General features: G+C 45.1%; 9 protein-coding genes across 9 annotated transcripts; 6 read left to right on the forward strand and 3 right to left on the reverse strand.

Moving 5' to 3' along the window:
• Positions 1 to 136: 136 nt before the first annotated feature.
• PADG_11088 (uncharacterized protein) lies at positions 137 to 523 on the reverse strand (the record flags this gene model as incomplete). Its single annotated transcript, XM_010758387.1, has 1 exon — positions 137 to 523. One exon carries the CDS (start codon positions 521 to 523, stop codon positions 137 to 139), a length of 387 nt encoding a protein of 128 aa, XP_010756689.1.
• A 1,186-nt stretch (positions 524 to 1,709) lies between these two features.
• PADG_00368 (mitochondrial import inner membrane translocase subunit tim16) lies at positions 1,710 to 2,425 on the forward strand (the record flags this gene model as incomplete). Its single annotated transcript, XM_010757497.1, has 2 exons — positions 1,710 to 1,771; positions 1,888 to 2,425. 2 exons carry the CDS (start codon positions 1,710 to 1,712, stop codon positions 2,423 to 2,425), a joined length of 600 nt encoding a protein of 199 aa, XP_010755799.1.
• A 1,575-nt stretch (positions 2,426 to 4,000) lies between these two features.
• Positions 4,001 to 5,413, forward strand: PADG_00369 (D-arabinose 1-dehydrogenase (NAD(P)(+)) ARA2; the record flags this gene model as incomplete). Its single annotated transcript, XM_010758017.1, has 1 exon — positions 4,001 to 5,413. The coding sequence occupies one exon, from the start codon at positions 4,001 to 4,003 to the stop codon at positions 5,411 to 5,413; it is 1,413 nt and encodes a 470-aa protein (XP_010756319.1).
• A 606-nt stretch (positions 5,414 to 6,019) lies between these two features.
• Positions 6,020 to 7,311, forward strand: PADG_00370 (uncharacterized protein; the record flags this gene model as incomplete). Its single annotated transcript, XM_010757498.1, has 3 exons — positions 6,020 to 6,283; positions 6,687 to 7,049; positions 7,150 to 7,311. 3 exons carry the CDS (start codon positions 6,020 to 6,022, stop codon positions 7,309 to 7,311), a joined length of 789 nt encoding a protein of 262 aa, XP_010755800.1.
• Positions 7,312 to 7,723: 412 nt separating this feature from the next.
• On the reverse strand, positions 7,724 to 8,788 carry PADG_00371 (uncharacterized protein; the record flags this gene model as incomplete). Its single annotated transcript, XM_010757499.1, has 4 exons — positions 7,724 to 8,079; positions 8,196 to 8,333; positions 8,385 to 8,515; positions 8,583 to 8,788. 4 exons carry the CDS (start codon positions 8,786 to 8,788, stop codon positions 7,724 to 7,726), a joined length of 831 nt encoding a protein of 276 aa, XP_010755801.1.
• Positions 8,789 to 11,313: 2,525 nt separating this feature from the next.
• On the reverse strand, positions 11,314 to 13,481 carry PADG_00372 (uncharacterized protein; the record flags this gene model as incomplete). Its single annotated transcript, XM_010758018.1, has 3 exons — positions 11,314 to 11,910; positions 11,964 to 12,654; positions 12,715 to 13,481. 3 exons carry the CDS (start codon positions 13,479 to 13,481, stop codon positions 11,314 to 11,316), a joined length of 2,055 nt encoding a protein of 684 aa, XP_010756320.1.
• Positions 13,482 to 13,551: 70 nt separating this feature from the next.
• Positions 13,552 to 13,947, forward strand: PADG_11089 (uncharacterized protein; the record flags this gene model as incomplete). Its single annotated transcript, XM_010758388.1, has 2 exons — positions 13,552 to 13,662; positions 13,810 to 13,947. 2 exons carry the CDS (start codon positions 13,552 to 13,554, stop codon positions 13,945 to 13,947), a joined length of 249 nt encoding a protein of 82 aa, XP_010756690.1.
• A 1,493-nt stretch (positions 13,948 to 15,440) lies between these two features.
• On the forward strand, positions 15,441 to 16,723 carry PADG_00373 (uncharacterized protein; the record flags this gene model as incomplete). The annotated part of the gene is made up of 5 exons (XM_010758019.1): positions 15,441 to 15,480; positions 15,552 to 15,766; positions 15,840 to 15,993; positions 16,054 to 16,386; positions 16,455 to 16,723. 5 exons carry the CDS (start codon positions 15,441 to 15,443, stop codon positions 16,721 to 16,723), a joined length of 1,011 nt encoding a protein of 336 aa, XP_010756321.1.
• Positions 16,724 to 17,347: 624 nt separating this feature from the next.
• Positions 17,348 to 17,713, forward strand: PADG_00374 (uncharacterized protein; the record flags this gene model as incomplete). The annotated part of the gene is made up of 2 exons (XM_010757500.1): positions 17,348 to 17,450; positions 17,538 to 17,713. The coding sequence occupies 2 exons, from the start codon at positions 17,348 to 17,350 to the stop codon at positions 17,711 to 17,713; spliced, it is 279 nt and encodes a 92-aa protein (XP_010755802.1).
• Between the last annotated feature and the right edge of the window lie 5,550 nt (positions 17,714 to 23,263).

Consider the following 23,263-nt stretch of genomic DNA (forward strand, 5'->3'; position numbering starts at 1 on the left):
CGTGGTGAACGTCCTCAGAGTTTCTACGATTTCATCTAAGCTCTTAAGGTGCTGGGAGGCGCCGTCTCCTACTCCATGATTCCCATGCTTTTCTCCGGTAAGACCAGTTGACGACAAGGGAGAATATCGACGCGAGTTACATAGCCAATATCAGCCCCAGTACAACCAGGAGAGGTCCAGCCCAGAGAAGAATAACATCTCCGTATAAAACAGTTGCACAAAAACAAGCAACTAAAAGGAAGCTCTCCCAAGGATCCCCAGTCGTCCATGAAAGCAGCCCTGCCAGTCTATTGAGCGGGAGAAGGAATGGGTGAGAGTAGGCCAAAGCGCGTGTGACCGGGGGTGGAGTGGCCACCAGGAGAGGGGATTTCCTATGGACGACTATAGTAGAACGCTGTCTCGAGGCCAACGACAAGCCTGAGATAGTAGTGGGAGCGAAGGCAGCGACTGTGGGTGGAGCCCCATCGGCGGCCGCAAGGACCGCCGGAGCGCCATCGTCCTGCGGATAGGGTGTCGAGGACATGGAATCTACCCAAGGGGTCTCTAAACATCGGTATGAGCATCAGAATAGAGCTTGGGGGTTATGATATAGGCGTTTATGCGGGGTGGAGATACCGATAGCTGCCATACAACCAGGAGCCCGTTATCCACCTGCCCAGACAGGGGTCATTCTGGGCGGTACAGATGACGCTATGAGGAACAGACAACACTCTGCTTTAGCATCAGCGATGATGTATGTCGTGATGCTGGTTAGTTAGTGTGAGTTGGCAGAAGTGGGCCTTAATATGTTATTTATCTTGATGTAGTGTCTCCCTATCATCAAACCCTTGAACCTTGGAAATTCCTTAGTTCTTGCCAGCTTAAGCCTCAACAACCTTGGGCGGGGACAGTTGGCAGGCAGGAGAATCACGTGCATTATTGGTACCTTTGTCAATTGATCAAAATATGAGGACGATAATGTGAGCGTCAATCATGTTTTGAAATCACAATTACATTTATAAGCTCATTATAGTCACTGACTTAAGTACACGTATAAACAATAATAGTAATTTACAAATAATAAGCTTATAAATATTTGAAACTTTTTTATTTTTACATATTTTACTTTATCTTTCTTTTTCCTCTTTCTCAATGCTAACTTTTTTTATATAGTATATTTATAAAGTAACCATTACTTTTCAACATAGAACTGTTTGTAATATTTAATATTTTCATGTTTAATTCAACGTTTAGTGTATAAGAATTCCTTTTAGCTTCAATCAACTGATGTAAATGTTAATATATGATTATATATAGATAATTATTCAATCAGTGGATAAAAATAAAGTATAAAATATTACAAAATCTTAACTACTTCACAAATAGAGATGATTTCCTTAATTTTTTAAGATACTAATTGCAATTTTCAATCTTTCCCTCTAATTCTAGAGAGCTATTTAATTTTTATTGCAAATTAATGGCATTTTGATATGTCACAGGAGATAGATTGATAAATTGATTGCATTTTTCAATTTGATGATCCACTCAAGTTGGGAATTACGTTGGCTAAATTATCGCGCGCATTAGAGCTTGCACCGACAGGATGGAATAACATAAATTATGTATAACTCAACAGATAGCTCTAAAATGGAATTCGCGGTAATAACCCATTTTTGCATAATATCTGCAGTTTTCGGGGCAAGAACGTCGGATTATCGTTGAACCGTACAATGAGGAGTTTAATAGATCACGCTAAACCTAAAGGAGAAATCCGTATTCCGAACCCCGTTAAGTAAGTTGAAGATCAAAGTCGAATTCTTCTGCGGCAAGCAACGACATCCAAATCTCCCAAACAGCACATCCACGTTCTTGCACCCCACTCGCTTATTGTGGTCTGTCGGGAGGTAGAAGATTTAACGGGCCTTCTGTGACGGATTGGGATGGTACGCTTTCGCTCTCCCTAATACATTCTTTCTACATCTTGCCTCCACACATCGAATCAATAACTAACAAACCTTCTTCTCTCCAGGCGCACCGGATTGTCGCCCAGATAGTCCTTACGGGCGGTCGGGTCTTTGGACGGGCCTTTGCAGAGGCATACAAGCAAGCCTCAGCCTCGTCGAAATATGCAGCCCAGGCGCAAAAGGGAAATGTAACCTCAGCCAACAACTTCGCGTCGTCGGGCCTAACGCTCGATGAAGCCTGCAAAATCCTGAACGTCAAACCACCGATGGGGGGCGAGGCGAACCTGGAATACACAATGGAGCGCTTCAAGAAGTTGTTCGACCTAAACGACCCGAAGAAGGGGGGCAGCTTTTACCTCCAGAGCAAGATTCTGCGCGCGAGAGAGCGCATTGAGATGGAGGTGCGAGAGGCGGGGCGGAAGGCTGCTATGGAAAAGGAAATTAAGGAGGGGTGGAAACCTAAAGTGTATAAAGACCGATAACCTTTGAATATCGTATTCCCACTTTCGGAGGAGGGGAACTCGTCAACTCCCTACGACCTACTTGGGAATTTCTTTCTCGTTTACGGCATCGACAACTACCACTACACCACTATTTTCTGTTACCATGTCACTGTTTATTCCCCCTATTTTTCACAGCATAGCATGGGCGTCTACGGATTCTTTTCTCCCCTTTCCTTGATTTTTTCTTAGCCTTAGATGGGCTAGGCCATGCGCTCATTCGCCTCTCTTACCTCCCAGCGTTTGTTCCGATGCCTTATACCGCATTCACTTTCCTTTCAACTGGTGCACATTACTCTACTTGTGCTACTGCACGGCATTGCCGAGTCAAACACCGATACATTCTAATTTTCCTGGATACCCCGAAACCTTGGAGTGTGAACAGGCTGCTTGTATAAAAGATCTTCTTTATTTTTCCCTTTCCTTTCTGGTTATGTATGTGGAAGGGCACTAGAGAATAGGGGAACTTTCCCCGCTGTTGTTTTCCCCATGTATTATCAACTGGATTTCTCCACTCTTATTGATTTGATAGACTTCATTTCGTTGCGGGGATGTTCATGTATTATAAATGTTGGTTTCTGAGATTTTGTGTACGCTGGAGATGATCAGGGGTGTAGAGATGAGAAGAGGTAGAAGATGAAGACAATGGAAAGAAAATGCGGGTTCCCGAATGGGGGAGATGCGGTTTGCTTGTATCTGGCTGAGAAATACGAATCCGAAGATGGATCGAAATATCGGAAATGGATGTTTAGGTGACAGAACAACAGTACTCCTCCATATAGCTTTATAGCAAACCATAACTACCGTCAAGTTTCACAATTGGAAGAGGTTGGAAAATGAGTATAAACTGAATCAATAAGAATATCCAGGACAACAATCAACCAATTTCTACTGTCAAACCTTTATCAGATCTGATAATCTTTGAGGCTCAACTTTCGCCTTGCACCTCACTCAACCTTTCAAGATTATCTCATCTTTCAACTCTAGTCCCCCCGTCTAACAACTACGCAACCACCATCATCTTTGCTAGCTATTCCGCTTGAGACAGCGCCGGTATAACCCATGATTTCATCTTTCAAGTCCTCAGGTATACTCTCTCTCAATTCTAGTCTAACCGGAGGAAGAATATTTTCCCACGAAATAGCGACCAGATGCTGACCATCTTGGTGGGGTTAACTAACGCTCACCAACAACTTATATAAAAATGGATAATCAAATTTTTTCTCCCTAAGGTTCAAAGAGGTCCCATAGCATTCCTGGTTGATAATGATAATATGAATTAAATATGAATCATTTTCCCCTTGCTAACTTACTAACCAGCTTGTGGTGGTGTTAAAAAAGGCGTCCAGAGTGTGCATCCTATTTAGCTATCTTCTTCCAAGTTTACTGTCCGTTTTATCCGACTCTTTGAGAATTTCAGTGTGGGGAAAACGTTCGTTATCTAGCAGCGGCAGGCTTGGACTATTTACCCATCATTTATTAAACAGCCCACTTGCAGAACTACTTCATCGCAGCCTCTTATTCCTAATTGAGTGATATATTTCTTAATTGAAAGGCATGGGGAAGCCTTCTATACCGCTCTCGTCGGATTTACCGCCAATCATCTGCGGAACCGCAACCTTTAACTCCCAGTACAATGCCGATCCATACGTCCTCCCCACGACTGCCATAGTCCACCGCGCATTATCGGCCGGAATCAGAGCCTTTGACACTTCACCATACTATGGACCAGCGGAGGAACTGCTAGGTCGTGCTCTATCCACTGACTTCGTTCGCACCCAGTTCCCTAGATATTCCTACCGTCTCCTCACCAAGGTTGGTCGAATCGCGGCGCAATCCTTCGACTACTCACCTGCATGGATCCGAAAGAGCATTAAGCGCAGCTTATCGCGACTTCAGACCGCCTACCTCGACGTGGTATACTGTCACGATGTCGAATTCGTTTCGCCAGACGAAGTTCTGGGCGCAGTGGTAGAACTACGCAGAATTCGTGATATGGAGGGGACAATACGTTATGTGGGGATATCGGGGTACCCGGTGGACGTCCTGTGTTCATTGGCGGAGATGATTTTGCAAAGGACCGGTGAGCCGCTGGACGCTGTGATGTCCTATGCCAACTTTACTCTTCAAAACACGAAACTTGCCGTGGAAGGACTGCCCCGCCTGCTTGCTGCTGGCGTTGATGTCGTTCCCAATGCCTCCCCTCTAGGAATGGGCCTTCTGAGATGCGATGGCGTCCCCATTGGGGGTATGGGGGATTTCCACCCGGCACCTGTCGGTTTGCGAAATTCAATCCGATCCGCCAGTGAATGGACAGAGAAACAGGGGGAGAAAATTGAGGTTGTCGCGATAAGATATGCGCTCGAGTCTTGGTTGCGTGAAGGTTCAGCTGCAGGCGCTCTTGGGCCGCCACTTGCGCCGTCTGCTGATACGGATCCGGGTTTCATATCTGCCGCTCTGATTGGTGTTGGGCGGAGGTTTGGTGTTAGTGTTGTGGGCGTGAGCAGCTTGGATGAATTGAACGAAACGCTTCGTGTGTGGCACAGCATTGTTGACAGCCTGGAGAATGAAGGAGAGGACTCCCCGTCCCTTGATGGGGATTCGGAAGAATATTTTCAACTTGGCACAAGTGAAACGGTCGAAAATGCTAGTGTCCCAACTTCCAAGGACACTTCCATGGCTCCCAGTGTGCTGACGCCCTGTTATGGCATTACTGATCGCCAATGGTCTCGAGCCAGACGGCAACGCATAATAAAGCTTGCTAAGGGGATTCGCGAAATTCTTGGACCAGAGTGGGTGGATTATACCTGGGCAAGCCCGGCGGAAGGATTTGTAAATATCATTCCTGAAAATCACAATACGGATGAGCTGGATGGTGGAGTATTGTTTTCTACCCCAACAGAAGAGCATGACGACGTCGGGAGCAAGAATGCAAGGATGCTTACGCCTCCTTTGGAACCGATTAACTAATAAGCATTTATTTTTTCTTTCTTACTTGCGGGTTAGATAATTCAGAACGATATCATGTGCCTAGTTATGTGGTTCTCTTCTCACCTTTCCTGGTGAACTTTACACTGTCTCCTTTTATTGCAAGAGGAATGTTCCTCGCCTTTTTGATTTTAGCTGCTACGGTCATATTCATCATATATTTTTACATCTTCCTTCCATACACCTCTCTCTCCTCTTATGTATGGACCATCCCCGAACTTACAGTGCATGACTGCATGGAGTGCGGAGTTTGGTGGCGTTCATAATCCCGTATGCATGGTGCATAAATCTACAACAAGACTCCGATTCTGAATAAATTTAAGACCACACGACCTGGCTCTTAGCAACCATAGAAACTCACTTGGTTGAATAAACACGGTTGTTTGGATTTGAGCCTAGTGGCCTATCCGTTCGCTCCAAGATTGTTTCTTAAAATATTTCCTTGATACACTCCCCTTTCATTCCACATAATGCCGGAGCTGCTTTCGCACTTTATCTTTTACCAGCATATATGCATATGTGCACCGTAAGATCCGGAGGCACACCACCCGTGGACAACCTTTTCATTGTTATGCAGAACTTCTTGCAATGCGTCTTCTGGTGCTTAATAAGTTATTATTCAGATCGTGCAGCAATGGGAAGAACCGCAAAGATCGTGAGAAAGAAAGAGGCCACTGCCACCCGGTGGGACCTTCCAAGGGCGATCAATTGACACAGCGTCATGACGATATTTGGAAGGAGTGGCTGGGCAAGAGACAGCCCAGCTGGGTTGTTCCTGCGATTCTCTTGCCCGATGTATTCGAATATTCGAAGAAGGAGCAGTTCAGGAGAGCCGGACGAAGGAGGAGGTTTGTTTGTTTCCTCTTCTCCTCCTGATGCCGGATTCTCTCCACGGCCCACAAACAACATCGCCAACCGACAACCCACGGCAGACAACCCACGGCAGACAACCCACGGCAGACAACCCACGGCACCCTTGTTCAGTCCCATCTCACCATTTATATTTTCGCAATATAGTTTATTTCATATTGTTAATCCTTCCATCTCGCAGAGCTGCGGTCGCGGGGCCCAGCTCTCTAGTTTCGCAACACTGGACCTAGACTTTAGGTAGGTGATCAGAGCCCCGTTCTCGGTCTAGAGCAGCCCAACACGGCGCCTGCAATGTTGAATTGGATACTGAACGCAGAGCACACAGGCTTTTGTTGCATATTGCAAGTTCTCGACGCGGAAGGCCCTTTGCTTAACAGCATAACAGCAAATATCGGATCACCTCCATTGTCGGGCTACGTGCTGCACGACTACCTGCACTGCTGCAAACATGGCTGACGCTATCGCCATAGCTCACGCCCTCTGTGTGGAAAGTCGAAACAATGCTGTCGCTGCAGCCCGTGGGGCCACTTCCGGATCAGTTCCTGCCGATGGTTCTTCCCCATCAACCACGGTTGTTAGCACTGCGTCTCCTTCCGCAGCAGCCGATACACCTCTGCCCGGAGGTGGTGCTGAGAATCCCGGGAATGTTCCCGGGCGGGGGGATGTAGAAATTCCAGCCACCATCGAGTACACCCATGGCATGTCCTGGCGGTTTTGCAAGCAATGCCGCCTGATTCGCCCAATGAAAGTAAGCTACTGGACAGACAAGCGGCGTCCGCAGACCTCCCGTAGCTTCTGGTATTGTGTATCACTTTCTTGGCGTTGTCTCCTCTCGGACAAATGTCCAGACTGTCGGCAAAATCGTGTGCCAGGGCGGGTGCGAGTGGAAGAGTAGAAATGCAAACAAGTGGCACTCCTGCTTAGCCTTCCTGATGGGCACCTCCTCCAACATCCATCGTAATTATTATTGCGATGGAACGAAGGGGGGCAAGAACACACCAGATCGGTAATTTCGGGAGGCTGGGCGTTTCGTGCCAATGGAGCTGCATTTTGCTGCTACTGAGGATTATGCGGGCTCTTCGCGACGTTTAATCGAGATTTTCTTCATTGGTATTTTAATCCAACTTGGCTTCCGATTGCGTTCCCTATTGTAGTATCAGCTGACAATTTTTCATCGGTGTAACGTTTTGGAGCAAAAAATAGTAATCCTAGATGCCGTTTTGCTATCCCATTCATTTGTGTTTTCACTGCTCGCTGTGTGGTATTCTTTTGCTTCGAATTATATTCGTTCTTTTTGTTCAATTGGAGGCCCCAATTTGTCAACAGGTGGATTTTCAAAGCTCCCACCTTTTTTGTTTTAAAACTGTGCCCATCTTGTGTCGTTGTTCTTCATGTTTTGCAAACGTGTTATCCGTATGATAATTAATTAATAGGTGGGGACAGCATCTTGGCACGTGCATTGTCCCACCGTACTCCAGTTTTATCGCTCTGTCCGAATGTTCGAAGTACCTCCTTATACTGTACCTCTGCCCTTGTAACAGCCAAGCGAATATTATGCATCCATATCAATATCTTGCCGGTGAAGGTTGGAGTCGGGAAATGGTATGGCAAGCTTTCAAGTATTCTCACGTTGAGTGATTGAATAGGGGTGAGGATATCGTAATCACAATTCAATGCCAAAGGATGCACCCTGATAGAACCAACCAACCAATACGGCGGATAGAGTCGATGAGAATGAGCGTGAGGTGTGATGCTTTTTGCTGAAGACTCAGGAAAGTCTTGGAATACCGTGAAGAATGATGTAGTAAGACGGAGTGATGTGCGTTTACTATTATAACAATGGTAGATCGGGGGAGCTGGCCCTGGTTTAAATACGCCGGACCTCGAAACATACGATCGACATCGAAATCTACCATGCGCATCCAAGGGATTGGATTATCTTCAGAGGGGAAGAAGGGAGGGGGATGAGAGTCCCAGGTACCAGGTAAGCCAGTGGTAGATGGTTCCAGTTTGTCGCTGTTCACAATAACTACTACTGTTAAGAATGACGGACGCTGTGATTGAACACGACTAGTTTAGTTACCTATGTTCTCCATGTTATGGAGGGCAAGGTCGGTCTGAGATAAAATGTCCCTTAATTCGGGTACGTCCACACCTGTGGCGCGGACTGAGTTGCGTTGTGGTGAAGATGCCAGGGGCAGCAGGGCCCTGGATCTATTGGTGCATGTGTGCAACTTCCAGAGGACTATCATTAGTTAGTTAGACGGTTAGACAGGAATACCTAACGCGATCGCCGTCGCTGATCATTGTGATCAGTTTCTGTTTCAGGTTCTGCCATTTCGTGGCAGGCTTGATAAATTCTCCGGCAGAGGGAGAAAAAAAGGGGCTCGTCGCAAGAATGCTTGGCCACATGGAGTTGCACAAAACGGCCAACCAGAAAAAGTCGAAAATTCCCTTCTGCAAGGCATGACGATCTTTGACTGGCATAAGTCTTTTTACAAGGCGCTTTTGGCGTCTCAATAGTGCAGCCAGCTAAACTTCTAGCAGGTTTGTTTGCGATTTCATTTCCAAACATTTTTCCCAGTTTGCCCATGGAGCAGAACTGACTCTCCAGCAGCAGCAGCAGCAGCAGCAGCAACAGCAGCAACATGACTCAAAATATTGAGGGATACGCATACGTGGAAAACATGTTAATTTCATGTATGCTGAAAGCCCTCCAGCGATTGTTTGAAAAAATAATGGAAATGCAGAGTGACGGAACGCAACAGATGTGGAAGCAACAAAAAGAAAGTTACTTCTCCTCACCCTGGTGACAACCAAGGCACAGATATGTTCACAGGCCTGTTGCAGATCTATTCTTGGCTGGTGGACAAATGCCAATGACCGCTTTCATTTCCATTGGAGATTGAATTTTTTGAATTTTGGTTGCTTTTCCGGGAGGGACGCGTGGGAAGGGCGTTCATGAATATGTTCCTTGAGCAACGGTAGATGCCTGTCTCTAATTATCTCCTCATATAATGATAGCGATGCCGCTCTGTACCTCCAGTCTGTGTGATTCAGTTTCTTTAGAAGACGCTGTCGTAGGCACGCTGTCAAAAATTCGCCCTATTCTTTGCAGTATAATTGCCTTTCTTGATACATTAAACAGAGGTATGTTTTTGGTCAACTTCGGCAACATTCTACAGATGCATTCTCTCATCATAGAAATAAGATACACCTAGCCGACTAAATCACCTAGATTTAAAGAGCCAAACCCTATCGTTCTCTGTTTTGACGCATCAAGAGAAGCAGATATGAAACTTATCTGGGCTTTTACCGCTCTCGTCGTTGGCATCGTGACCGCCAGTCCAGTCGGTAGTGAAAACATGAGTCCCGCGAGACGCGCTGCGGCAGTGAGTTGGCAATGCCAAACCCTTCCCTCCCTCCCCAGCCCTCTAGCGAAAGAAAAGGAAAAGATGACGTCTAACCAAGCGAGAGAGTAGGCCGCCTTGGATAACCGCTGCCAGAGCGTGGATATAAAATGTGGAACTGTAAGGGATTGTCCGGGTGGCTGTTTTTGCGATCCTGTCGTGAGTACCCTAATGTTTATACTTATTTATATTTAAATTCCCCCCCCCCCCCGGGACCAGGGAATGAGAGACGACAAGGGACGAAAAGGCCGGATGGTATAATGATGAAGAGGATCGCGAAAATTGCAAGGAACTGGGACTAACGGCTGGAGCGTAGAAAAATAAATGCGTCAACAAGTAGACAAGAAGGGCTGCGGAGATGATGGCCATTGGGATAATAATCACATTCTATCTCTTAATAATTTAATGATACGGAATCTGGCGGGAAATCCGGGGAAATCGGGGCAGGATGGTTGCGGCGGGAAAAATTGAAAAGGGCGTTGTCACTTTTCCTGCTAGAGCACTAAATGAACGGAGAGTAGTAAATGGGCTTACGAAGAGATAATAGTAAGATGAACTTAAAATATCTGCAATCATATCGGAGTCCGGAGGAAATTCTTCTGAGAGTGAATGGGAGCAATTTTCACCCCCTCTCCATAGGCCTGCGTAGAGCTGGCGACATGGTGAGAAGGATAAAAGAGGTTGGTGCGTCCAAGGTGGAGCGAGGGGGAGGGGAACTCGAGGATGAATGGGATACTTAACCTTATTATTTGCATTGTACTTAATACGGCGTCGGATTTGTGAGATGATTGTTTTTAAGCGGTTCGACAGCGATTTTCTTAGCCAGGTATCTTTTCAGCGAGGTGTAACGTCAGTGATGCAAAGAAGATCTAAAGGATTCCAGCGATTAGGCCGGGGGTTCTATATCTTTCTCGTATACTAGATTATTTCAGTAAGCAAGAACAAGAAAAATTGGGAGATAGGGTGGGTATAAGGCCTGCAGAACTGCAAGTTTTGGGGTTCTTGATTGATTTGATAATATATAAGCGGGATTTTGAAAACGTATATCGACTGCCAGTTGGAAGCCGGGAGTATCCAAATTTCGAGTCAATTGCTGGAGAACAGTGAAGGCATGACATTGGAAGAGTAAGACACCGCGAGCGAGCCGGTGTGCTGGTCAAGTCTGGCAACAAGCGGATAAAAATAAATAAATAAATAAATAAAACATGTAATGTTAACTTCATAGAAGAAGAGAAAGAAAATCGCCCTGTGCGCTACAGCACAGAACCTGCAATATATAGCAAAAGCAAGCCCAAATCCTCCGTCCCACCTTAACCACTTCCATGTGGTTAATATTTCGAAGGGTATCATGCGAGTACAACCGTACAAAAGCGCCGTCTAGAAGCAAAAGATGAGTAAGGAGAAAGAACGAAGGGTAAGCAAAAGGATTATCATCAATCTGTCAGGCGGGCTACAGAGGCAAGCGAGTGGCACCGGTCGGGAATTCTGACACAAATCAAGTCCGAGTTCGAGACATCTTGTGCAGTGGTATTACACGTAAGACCAGGTTGAAAAGTAGGAACTGGTCTACAATAAGCAAGAGAATCCATGGAAAACTATTGATCACCCTAGAAGCGCCTTTTCCCTTAGATACAAGTCACGATCCATTTCTGAAATCGATGAATAGCCTCCCAGCTTCAGAGCTGCATCGAGATCCAGAAATTTCGGAACATGTTTCAAGTCAGGTCGGAGTTGCTTGAGTCGGGCGGCACGATCAAATGCCACTGACTTCTTTCTGGAGAGCTTGAGGCCTTGTGACGAATCTTCTTGTTCGTTTCCTTTCGCAGTCAAAATGTCCGCATCGACTGGGGGAGGGGAGGGAGGAGCCGCAGGCTCTTCTGGTGGCGGATTATTAGGTGGAGGGGGTTGGACATAATGCGCAAATCGAGGATCATTCTTACACAGAACATCCAAATGTGCGCGTTGGTGTTCGTATGTTTCATAATTGGCGCCGAGAATCAACCCGAGGAGGCTATCTCTGCGAGTCCCTGAGAACGCTGTTTGCACTAACTCTTGCCTGAGAGTTCGATATGCATCCGCAAAGGTTCTGAATATTAATTGAATCTCCTTTGTACCCCCTGCAATGTCATTATCAGGATTGTTAGGGTCCATAATTGAAAGTCTTTGCTGCCGATTTGCTAGATAGACCCCAAGGAGTTTCTGCAAGGGGTTAGTCAGTTGAAGTACGCTTGACATGGGAAATTAGTTGATACCTTATCAAAGTAGCCAGGAGGATCAAATTGTATGCCAACTGCGCTGAAGTTAAATTTATTACCATAGAAATCAAAGAAGTCCATGAGAACACCACCAAGGTTCGGCTCTGCACCGCTATACGGGAGGTGTTGGAGAAGACTAGTAACCAGACAAATGATTGAAAAGCCACCTAAACCGCCAGTAGGTACCTCATTGAGGCCACGAAGCAGCAAAAACTGCTTTATGACTGAAACAATGACAGGCATAGCAGGAAATTGAGATTTCCAAACCTGGAATGTTTTGTTCGCTGCTAATCCAGTAGAATTGTCGAAAGACAAATCCACTTTCAAGCCGGTAAGCCTATCTACGAATTTTATGATTGGGACCTTCGCATGAGCAATGGTTTCGATGGATCCGGGCACGGCAATATCAAGGTCTTTGAGATATGCTGTAAAAGAGTAGATCTCACGGGTCCGCTGGCAAAGAGTTTTGCGATTTTGCCGCAGGAATTGCCTCGAAAGCAATACAAGATCCATGTCTGCAGTTGGAAGATAGAGGCCAGACGCGAATGAACCAAAAGCGTGCAACTGGGAGCCATAATGCCTTCGCTCAAAGAGGCGCTGCAAACGCACGATTAAGTCATTCCTAATCAGGTGTTCGAAAGACTTTGGTTTAACCCAGTGGTAGAAGCTAAGTATTTCGTTGTGAAGACTATCAAAGAAACAACTATTAGTTTTGCTGAGACCGGCGGGGGGATCGGTGCAAGCATACCTGCATCCTACATGGAACGTGGAACGGCAGACTGAATCAACCCAGGGAGTGGGATTTTGGTCATCGAAGGGTCGCCATTTAAGGAGCATAGATCCATCGGAGTTGGAAAACCTGTCTGGCTTCCCTGGTTTGCCAGGACGTTTATTCGGGCCTGTGATTTCATCGTCGTAAGTTCGTTTTCTGCTACCAAGAGCAGGGTCACCATCCTGGTTCATCGAGCTTTTCGGTCCCCGAGGTGCATTTTCAGGGGGGACATCCATTTCTATATCATCGAGGCCAAAGGAGATAAAATCATCATTCGACACAACAGCATTTTTCTCTTCAGGTTTTGGCTGGTCCACAGACTGTTGTATCCTTGCCTTGCGGATCAATTTGACGACGTCTCTTCTCTTAGCAGGATTCTCATCATAGGGGGGCAGGACAGTGTAAGGATCTGGATTCGACCACTTGGGAACCTGTGCGACAGGCCCTGTGTTTGATTCGATAGCCTGCTTCTTGCGTGGAGGAGGATGGGAACCCTCGTCCGCAGAGGAAACTTCCATCTCTGCCTCGTCGCTATCACTTAAATCTTCCAAGGCTATAAACTTTCTTGGCTTCTGTTCTTCGCTCTGTGAGCCTCCTAGAAATTCAGGCGTTGTTTCCCTTTGCAACATCAACAATAGAGGTCTCGCTGAGGTTTTGGGGAACCGGGATCGAAACGTAAATTCGGGCTGCTGGCGGTGGTTTCCGCCTTGCCTATTCCCACGAAACTCAAACGCGGGGGACATCGTAGAAAGTTTGTATTATCTTAACGGTACGGTATCCAGCTAGTGCGTTGCAACGCGATGTTTCCACGGTATGTCGGTTGTCTTCAGTGGTCAAGTTTTCGATGCCGACGAGTTGAGTCGTCCAGAAAACCAAGTCTGTTTTTGGTGTGTGGATAGACGGCAGTTTCAATTGAGGAAGGCGGTGAGAGGACTATCCGGGCTAACTAGTAGTTAGCTTAATAATATTTCCTTGAAGCGAAGACTACATGGTTAAACTAAAACTACACATTGTGTAGGCAAATGGCTAACGCCCCAACGGTTCCACTAATAACGTGTTGGACTTTGTCAGGAAGCTCATTGCGTAAATTATCGGTTTTTACCGGAGGGAAATGTTGGCATTGCGGCAGCAACCAGTGCCTGGGGCGTGCAAATGGTGGGCTTGAAACGACCTTCGCGAATGGAAGATCCCGAGCTGAAATGGGATTAAGGATCCTATACTAAGGTTCTGGAACCTCTGCTAAACAGGGAAAATTAGTCTGGAAGCGTATGGGACCCGATCTGAGGTAGTTATGTGGGTAGCATTGGTAAGAATCAATGCTCTGTCATCGAAAAGCCAATGAACGATGAGGACAGCTGCATTTACGCTTTATGGCAAATCCCAAGGGACAAGGCAAGTGAAATGAAATTACAAGCAATGTCTGGTTGATGACAGGTGTGGTCTTGAGAGCACCCATCACGGATATATTTATCGTATCACTCCGCCATTGCCTGTAAGGCTAGGAGCTTTCTCAAAGAGCAGTTCATTATGTGCATCCCCTGTCTTGCTCTCCTATCCAGACTATTCTATTGCAGGTTGGACAACTCAGCCAGGTTGTTTGTTTTTGGTGACTACGACGAGCAAGGGTTCCCCGCGTTGACTCCACATTATACTAAATAGTTGGCAAGTCAAGGGACTAAATTTACAAAGACTATTTTCTTTCTGAAAGGAAAATGAATTTCTCTCTCGTGTTGAAGTGGAGGATCGCATTCAATGGCACGATACGAAAGGCAATATTTAATGACGTCAATTCGGGGTAACTGGGGTCTTCGAACACTTCCTGCTACGGCAGAGGCGTGAATTTTGTCCTATGTGAAAGAATAATGCTGTGAACACAAGGCACATGTTGCGAGATGGTAAATGAGATGAGTTGGTAAAAGGGGTAGTTCGGTAAGATGTTCCTTTCTGGGCGTTGATAATTGTATTGCGGTTGGTTGCTGATCTCCTTCTCTCCTCCAGTTTATTTTCCCTTCTTCTTTGGCTTTTAACTCCAAAGTGCCGGTTTTCGCAGTCCCATTATCAAGCGTAACGCCTCGCTTGTCTTATCTCGTAGCTACTCCTAACGTTAATAACCTGGATGCCTAAACGATGGGCAATTGCCTCAGGGCTCCACTAATTGTTGAAGTTAGTTGAACTGCCCTTGTTGGTCTCCAGAGTCCATTGGATCTCGAATATAACGCTAATACCTAAGGTTTTATGAAGAATGTCGCTTACATACGTGTCTACCTCCATGGGAGGTCTAAACACTTGAACGTCTTTCGAGTTTCGTATAAAGAAATTAGCTAAAAAAAAAAAAATTCACAACCCAGTTCCCGCCACTTTTGACGTTCGACTAAGTTGAACTATGCATGATCATGAGCCGTATTACGTATGCATTCATGGCATTCATGAAGTCTCCATCCATATGACTTCCAGGTTGCAGAACATTTCAGGCAGAAGGGTTTTTTTAACACATAGTTCTGTTGTCAAAAGTGATAGGAGTGAGCAAACTGGCTTCCCAATTTCCAAGCTGGATACAGGGTGTTGCAATATTTAAACAGGGCGAAATCCGCAAACTCGAGTACTTTTCTTTTATTCATTGAAGCAGTCCGAGTTTGCATTGAATCAAAAGGAAATTCCTACGGACTAGAAATCTTGTAACATATTTATCCTTCACTCCTTCAATGGCGAACCCAAAGCTTGTTACAGTTTTTGGTGCAACAGGTAGCGTTTGAATTTATTTTCATATCTTCGTCTCATCAAGTTTCAGTCACTTCTCATACATTGTGGTACAGGCAACCAAGGCGGCGCTGTTGTGCAGTCACTTCTCCGCAATAGCGCGGATTTCCGTGTCCGAGGAATCACCCGCAGCCCAGATTCGGAAAAGTCGAAGGAACTGGCTAAAGCTGGCGTCGAGGTTGTTAAAGCAGATGGCTTTAAGAAGGAGGAGTTGGTAAATGCATTTAGAGATAGCTGGGCAATCTTTGCCAATACCAACTCTGATGATCCGGTAAGAACTTGGAAGGATTCTAGATCCATGCGCTCAAGCATATAGCGATGTCAGTCGCTAACACTCAATATAGACATTTGACGATCCAAATGGGCCTACAGAGCTGGATCTTGGTCGTATCATCGTTGATGCAGCAAATGAAGTTGGCGTGGAGCATTTCGTGTATAGCTCGGCGGGCTGTGTGAGTGAAATTACAAACGGAGAGGTGAAGCTGGATATGATGGACCGTTAGTATATAATATATTCTTCTATTTATTCTATTTACCACTTCCTAACTGCGTTCATAGACAAGAACAAAATCGAGCAGCATGCCCGCAATAGTCCTAATATCAAGAATGTAACAGCCATAAATGCAGGCTGGTATTTCGAAAACTTCATGTCACCATTCATTGCGGAGGTGATGGGCGGATTTCCCTTCGAGACTGATTCGGAAGGTTATGTCACTCTCTCTCAACCCTCGCCCGGTGGTGTAGGTCTTGTCCCATTCATTGCGATCGAGGAGGATTACGGGGATCTTGTTCACGGTGTTTTGATCGACCCAGACACCTGGAGTGGGAAAGTTATTCAAGCAATCAGTGAACTAGCGACCTTCCCAGAAATTACCGAGGCATTCACAAAAGGTATCTCCCCATCATCAGTCATGGAATATCTTAAACAAGTTGACTGAGATCCCTCTGTTTGACTTTAGTTACGAGCAAAAAGTCCCGATATGTTCCGATCAATTTAGAGAAGTTCCCCATCATGGAAGGCATACGGGCTTTGGAAAGTATTAAGAATATGTTTGCTTTCACTCAATTGGTTGATGGTCGATATTTCTCAAATATGGACTTTGATGTTGAGCAGGCGAAGGCGCTAAAGCAGGTTGTACAAAAAGCACTGGCTGTCAGGGAGCCAAAGCCATTAATGACCTCAGAACAATTCTTTACAAAGATGTTCAGTCGGGAAAAGGCCGAGTAAATGAATGGTACTCAATTTTATTTGTTTTATATTTATTTATTTATTTATTGAAGGGCAGAATGAAATAAAAGTGTCCTGGTCATTACTGGATGGCCGCATGAGTACAATCAAGAGACAGGAATGCTAGATCTGGCTGTGGATTGATTACACGGACTAAGCTGTGTCGTGAGGTATACAGAGGGTGGTGATATGGGATACACGGCAACGGAAATACGAGGGGATCATAAAGAGCTTGAGCCACCAGTTGTCTATCGCTGGCGTTACAGTGAGTGCTTGAAAGAAATGGCAATATAAAGGTATATCACCCATCTATACTGGCAAGCCAGTTTTGAATCATCTCAGTATCCTTTGGTTTATCGTCTGAGTTGCCGGATTACAATCCCCTTTTGTTAGAATTTTCCGGAGTGAGGCTTACCCATATCTTCAGGAATTTATAATAGATTTGATCATCCACTTGGTTGAGTGGAATTATGTTAAGTATATTTGAGTTGTCAAAAAAGGTCCACTCGTTCAAAACGGCCGAGATTTGAGACCCAGAGGGCTATTTATCTGGTGATTGTCCTCGAAGAAGGGACCCCGCTGGGTATTTAGACCAGGTCTATGCCATGAACTGATGGCTGAGCGATGGAGTATGCGGACGAAAGAGTCCTCACAGCTCTACGAGCTCTAAAATGTCCAGGTGGCATCGCACTCTCGCTCTTCGGGTACCAACAACCTACTTTACGCTGTTTACGTTTCGGAAATAGTTATCGAAGACCAAACATCTTTCTCGTCCTCCAAGAATATTAGGGGCCACTTCTAAAGTCCGATCTAGGGCAATTTGACAAGAACTCCCATGACCCAACAACAGGACACGGCGTTTCCACTTGCAGCGTCCTAACTGAGGAACTCATGGCGATACAAATATCGTGTTTGTGCAATACCGCATCCCAAACCGTGGCACATAGGCAACGAGTTCTGAATCTTTGCCACGCACCACCTGTCATTTGACAAGTGGATTATTCTGCTCATCATATGTGCCTCTCCTATGAAATACGCAATCAGCACGTAGTTAACTTTTAGCAGGCTTTTCGAATAGGTTGAACCTGCTGCGTACGTAGCCCACGAGCACGAGTCCGTCTCCATTTTCAAGGCTGGTAAGGAGATGAATTCGATGGCATCAATGAGAACAATTGTAGATTCTAATCACCAGGCCGAAGTCCATCAAGCATCTGGGTCTTGACGGCACAATTGGCCGGAAGTAATTTTGGTTCTGCAGCGCCGGCTGACCCTCTACAATCCCGGTATTTGAAAGCATGGTCCAAAACCAAAAAATATACAATATAAAATATAAAATAATAATCAACAAGTGCAGCAATCCTCAATTCCCTCAATATCCGAAACCGAAAGCCCATCCGCAACTCCTATTACCTTGGAGTTAAAATTCCTTACGTTTCGCTCTAATCGCACATCCCCTCTCACTGCCCTTCCTCACCCGATATCATAATCTTCTTCCTCGCCCTCTCCATCCGCCGCAAATCTCACCCCCCCCCCAACCCCCCCCCAAAAAAAAAAAAAAAAAGTTCGAAAAAAAAGTTGGAAGGCAGGGTTTTCAGGTTTTAGGCAAGATAGGGCCAAAGTAAGAACTCAGGGAAGTATTGGATTTGGGGATAAGGCTATGGATATGACGAGGATCGGGAAACAGCGTGACAGGAGATTTATATGGTAGGCATTGTTGGTTTCATAGCTTGATGGGAATTAACTCTGAAGTTTAACTTATTTGCTGTCATTCCTAGGAAAATGGATGAAAATATTCAATAACTGGTTATCTCATTGGCCAATAATTAAAATCCCAGGGACAAGGCCCAGAAGTGGATTTAGCTTCATCCCTTGACACCCGCAAAAAAAAAAAAAAAAAAAAAAAAAAAAAAAAAAAAAAACTCCCCGCTTGAGCCAACCACACCGGCAATTGGAAGAAGAAATACTAAAAGAAACTTCCAATTTAACTACTCGATTTAGTTAGTAATAGCATTCGCCATGGCCATCCCAAAACAGACAAAATCACCATCCCGTAAACAAGGAGGTTTTGACAGGGACTTCCGCCCTTTGATTTTTGGATAAAGCATTTCTAGCTATCGACGGGTCTAATAAGCAGCTTCAAGCTGGACAACCTGAGACGCGAGTCGGATGATCCCGCTACTTTTGATTGGCGGAATAGGATAGAATTGTGTATGGCTCAACTGGAACGAGGAAAGGCGGGAACTTAGTTGTGGGAGGTTTCAGCTGGTAAGTGTTTTAACTAAGCGCTTGATTCGTTCATTTAATTTAATTTTAATTATCACTTTGGTTGGGCTAGGAATGCAAACAGTGGCTCGCAGTAGTTCTTATAAAACCTTGCCTCGCAGGGTTTGGCAAAAGCACTGTCTTTTTTTTTTTTTTTTTTTGATGACCCGCTTTTTGTCTCTGTCGGCAATATAAATAGAGGGGAGGATTCCAGCCTCTGGGGAATTTTGTTGATTTTGATTTCGTCTACGATTAACAAGCTTCCGTCGAAATCACAGAAACATTGTCCAAAACATATTTCAAACATCACAAATCCCAAAATCTTTATTATTATTATTATTTGTTATTATTTTTTATTATTACCAAACTACCCCGCATTTTTCAACATGGGTAAGTGAATTCTTCCATTATTTCAACCCCTTCGTATGTCGATGTCATATCTGGTGTCGCCTTTCTTATCTTTGTGCCATGCTCATGGACTTTGCGCAATAAATAGGTGACTGTGGCTGCAACTGTGGCTCTGCCTGCACATGCCCCTCAGGCCAATGCGGTTGTGTAAGTGACTAACTGCTTACTTTGTTGTAAGACCTTTAAGTTTTGAACGATCTAAGTTAATGATCTGTCAGCAGAAATAAACATGCCACTGTGACAGCCCAGCCAGACATGTACTTCCTACATCGATCCTGAATTCCCCGATTGTTTTAAGGAAACACATTGGCAATCTTCCCTTGGTGACTAGGAGTAACAACTTCCAATTGATGTTACTGTGCGAAAGATAGATATCCATGGTCATTGTTGCTAGAAAAAGGGAGGTGTTTGATATCAATCGACATCCTGGTGGGTGTGAGAAGATGTGCCTGGGGTGGGTTTGGTATCCGCATGCGTTTTTTGGGGAGTTTGTTTTCCGACAACCAGGGGATGCGCGGGGGAATATCGGAGTATTCTGGTATTGTACATGCGCTCTGATTTTCTACCTGTCAATTTTTGTGATGTTTGATTGAGTTCTTTGCCCTGCTTTCCAACTGCTTTGCTATCAATTCCAACAGAGACGCGCTCACATCACGGTCCGCTCATTAAATAGGACGGAGATCAAATGACATTGATATTTTCATTATACAACGTCGCACATGTGTTTTGAGTTTTCCGAAAAATTTTCTTGGCTAAATGGCATGTGAATCCACTGTTCTTCATGAGAGGTATTTATTAACAAATTGAAGAGGAGGGAGATCCAACTTAGTTCTGGGACCTGAGAGAATAATTACAAACTTACCCGTGAAAGTTTTCCCATTTCGTGATAATATACAAAACCAAAGCCAATATGTATAGCCGGATAAAGCCTACCGATCTAACCATATCATTTTTCCACCTGGAGAAGTAATCACGCCGGAGCCGACATGCCTTCCACATGGACCTTGAAAGGTGCCTTTCAGATACAGAAAGATCAGGATATTGGTAGCCTGTGATCAAAAGCGGGATAATACCACTTAACGATCAGAGTCAAGTCACAAGCTTCTAGCACGTATATCTGTGTAGAGTTCTAGTAAAAACGAGCATTGTAAAAACAGGTCTAAACACCACACATTCGGTACAGTTGCGTCAAAGAACCGAAATTCAATCACTGATAGATAGCAATGGAAATCGCTGCTATCCATATCGCTTATATCCAATATCCACAGTTTTTGCAAGATCATGCTGCTGCAGCTTTGCCAGCAGCGCTTATTACAGCCACTCATCTCTAAATTGAAGGGTCTGGGAGAACCAAACTTTGTACGCTATGAGGCCAACCATGGAACTGGACTGCTGGAGGGTTCCAGCGACCAGTTTCGCGGAGGAGATTTCAGTTTTACAGCGGCTGGTACTAATAATGCTTGTTATCACTAAACGATCCATGATGAAGCAAACGTTGACAACGGCGTTGGTGCGTCGTTGAGATTGGATGAAGCCGTTGGTAGAATGACTAAGCACGTCTTTCCAACTTCACCCCGCTTTCCACATAACTACTCCGCTAATAGGCCAATATTGTCCCACAGGATAACTGGGATTTGAATAATCCTATCCACTCCGCAAACAGCAGAATGAAAAAATCTATGCCGATATACAATGTGTAGCACATCTCGTTGCTCACCCTGCTAATAGGAGAATGAAATCTATGCCGATCACTAACTATACAATGTGTAGCATATCTCCATTTGGTCGGCCCAAATGTCTTTTTCTAGCAATGCGCTTCGGCCGTCTGCGCCGTGATAAATATGGCAATCCAAAGAACGCTTGTTTGTTTTGCATTATTGCCTCACCCAGCTATATGGATCTGCAAGTTGGCAGCGGTCTTTTCTTTCCCAAAAACCATAAGAATTAACTAGTTACCTAGGCAGCTCTGCTCTGGGTCATCATATATTGAATATATTCGGTTTTCTCTTCCAAGTACCAATAACGAAGGGGGAACGACGAATATTGCAGTGTCGAATAGGCACAGCAGCAAATGACGGACCCTTGGGAACACGAGATTCTCACGTTAGTGCAGTTGATAATGCAGGTAGCATGAAGCGCATCTAGATTATCAACCTCACGTTTATGGATATCAGGCCCGAATTAGTTGTGTGGATGAGCCTCAACAGCAGAACCCCTGATGGAAAGTATCATCTCATTCATTTCCTGCAGAAGGATTTGCTTCTCTCGCAGAAGCTTTTAAATTTCAATGTAAATCCATTCCTTGGCGAGCCGAAGGAGACGGACCCTCGAGGCGTCCTTGGGTTATATAAAGATGCTGGAGTGTCTGTGGTTGCAGTTTGGTTATTTAACATGACTGCCTTAACGCCCAACAAATAGCAGATTTCAGTGTATCGATCTTCCAGCCCTGAAAGCCACATCCTTCTGGATCGATCAATCCTTTCACCACCATTTGAGCGCTGCATTACCTCCGAGACCAAACCCTTAGTAAGTTTATCCCTGGTTGATCAGTCAACTGAAGCACAATGAAATGCTAATGCATTCGTGTGAAGTGAACGCCAAATTCCCTGACTGAACTTCATAACGAAGTAACGAAGAAGATCTATAAGAAGCTGTCGGTGGATTTGGGCGAAAGTGCTACTATTGAGCCTGGAGCGACCGTTACCGAAGAGTCGTTGGATTGGTGAAAAACGATAGTTCATAAAAGACAATCAAGACATTCGTTGGGGGTAGTTAAATGGCCACATGATGGTGATGGTGTGGAATGAAACCTTCCAGCTCGTATCACGATTGTTTTGGTTTGGATACAGCCTATTATTCAAGACTCTAATGTCCGCCCATTCTGAAATTTTCCTGCGATATAAAACTAAAAAAAAAAAAAAATAGAAAAAATAGAAAAAAGGCAGAAAATATAGAGTATAAGTAGAACTAACGGCGTGTGCTATAATGGACCTCAAGACCTGACTCCCATAATGTGTACTATCAGAAAGTAGTTAACAGGGAGTCCATCCTTCAAACAGGTTGAGCGGGTTTGGAGCGGCTTCTAACAACCCACAAGCGCCAGGAAGTCTTGTCAAAATAGTTGAAATGTTCTGATGCATTTTAAGAACACTCCAGAGGCCCAAATTAATAAGAAAGCGAGCAAGCAACAGGCTCTTTGACCAAGGGATATATGGACCCAGGATAAAACATGCGAAGAGATGACTGCGCAGCAGGCATCAAGAATACTGGAAACGACCAGCCAGACATCTGTGGCAGAAAAGCGGGCGGGGGGCCCTGCCCGACATCGAAAACGTTGCTGAAGGCTGGCAAATTTAGTTGATACCCGAGACGCTCTGCATCATAACTACTTGGTTAGGCTATAAGTGAAGATTTTTTGGCTTCCCGGATAATCTACCTCATAACGCATCAGTGATAGACTGCCATGACAACAAGTGGAGTTTTTCAACAGATCTGTATTAGGGATTTGCCTCCTGCGAAGTTGTCAAAGCGTTTTGTTAGTTTCTCCTCTCTGATAGTTAAATTTTAAGCATGGATGTCATGGCCGTTCAGCGGGGGGCTTATCTCCTTCACCCACCGGATGTCAAATACTGGTATTTCAGACGCAACCACATATGACCTGCGGAAAGCACACTTGATTGCTGTGCTACTAGCAGGCCATGTCCTGCTCCCGTCCTACAGTTGTGACATCTCACCACCCATTTTGGTTGCCCGTCGATGTAGGAAAATATTCTATGATGTGTATATCCACCTCCTTGGCAGTCCAATAACCTATCTCAGAGATGGGGGCCTGAACGTGGATCACAAGGCCGTTGAGTGGGATGTTTGAGG

Source organism: Paracoccidioides brasiliensis, assembly GCF_000150735.1.
Source record: "Paracoccidioides brasiliensis Pb18 unplaced genomic scaffold supercont2.1, whole genome shotgun sequence".
Taxonomy (NCBI): Eukaryota; Fungi; Ascomycota; class Eurotiomycetes; order Onygenales; family Ajellomycetaceae; genus Paracoccidioides; species Paracoccidioides brasiliensis.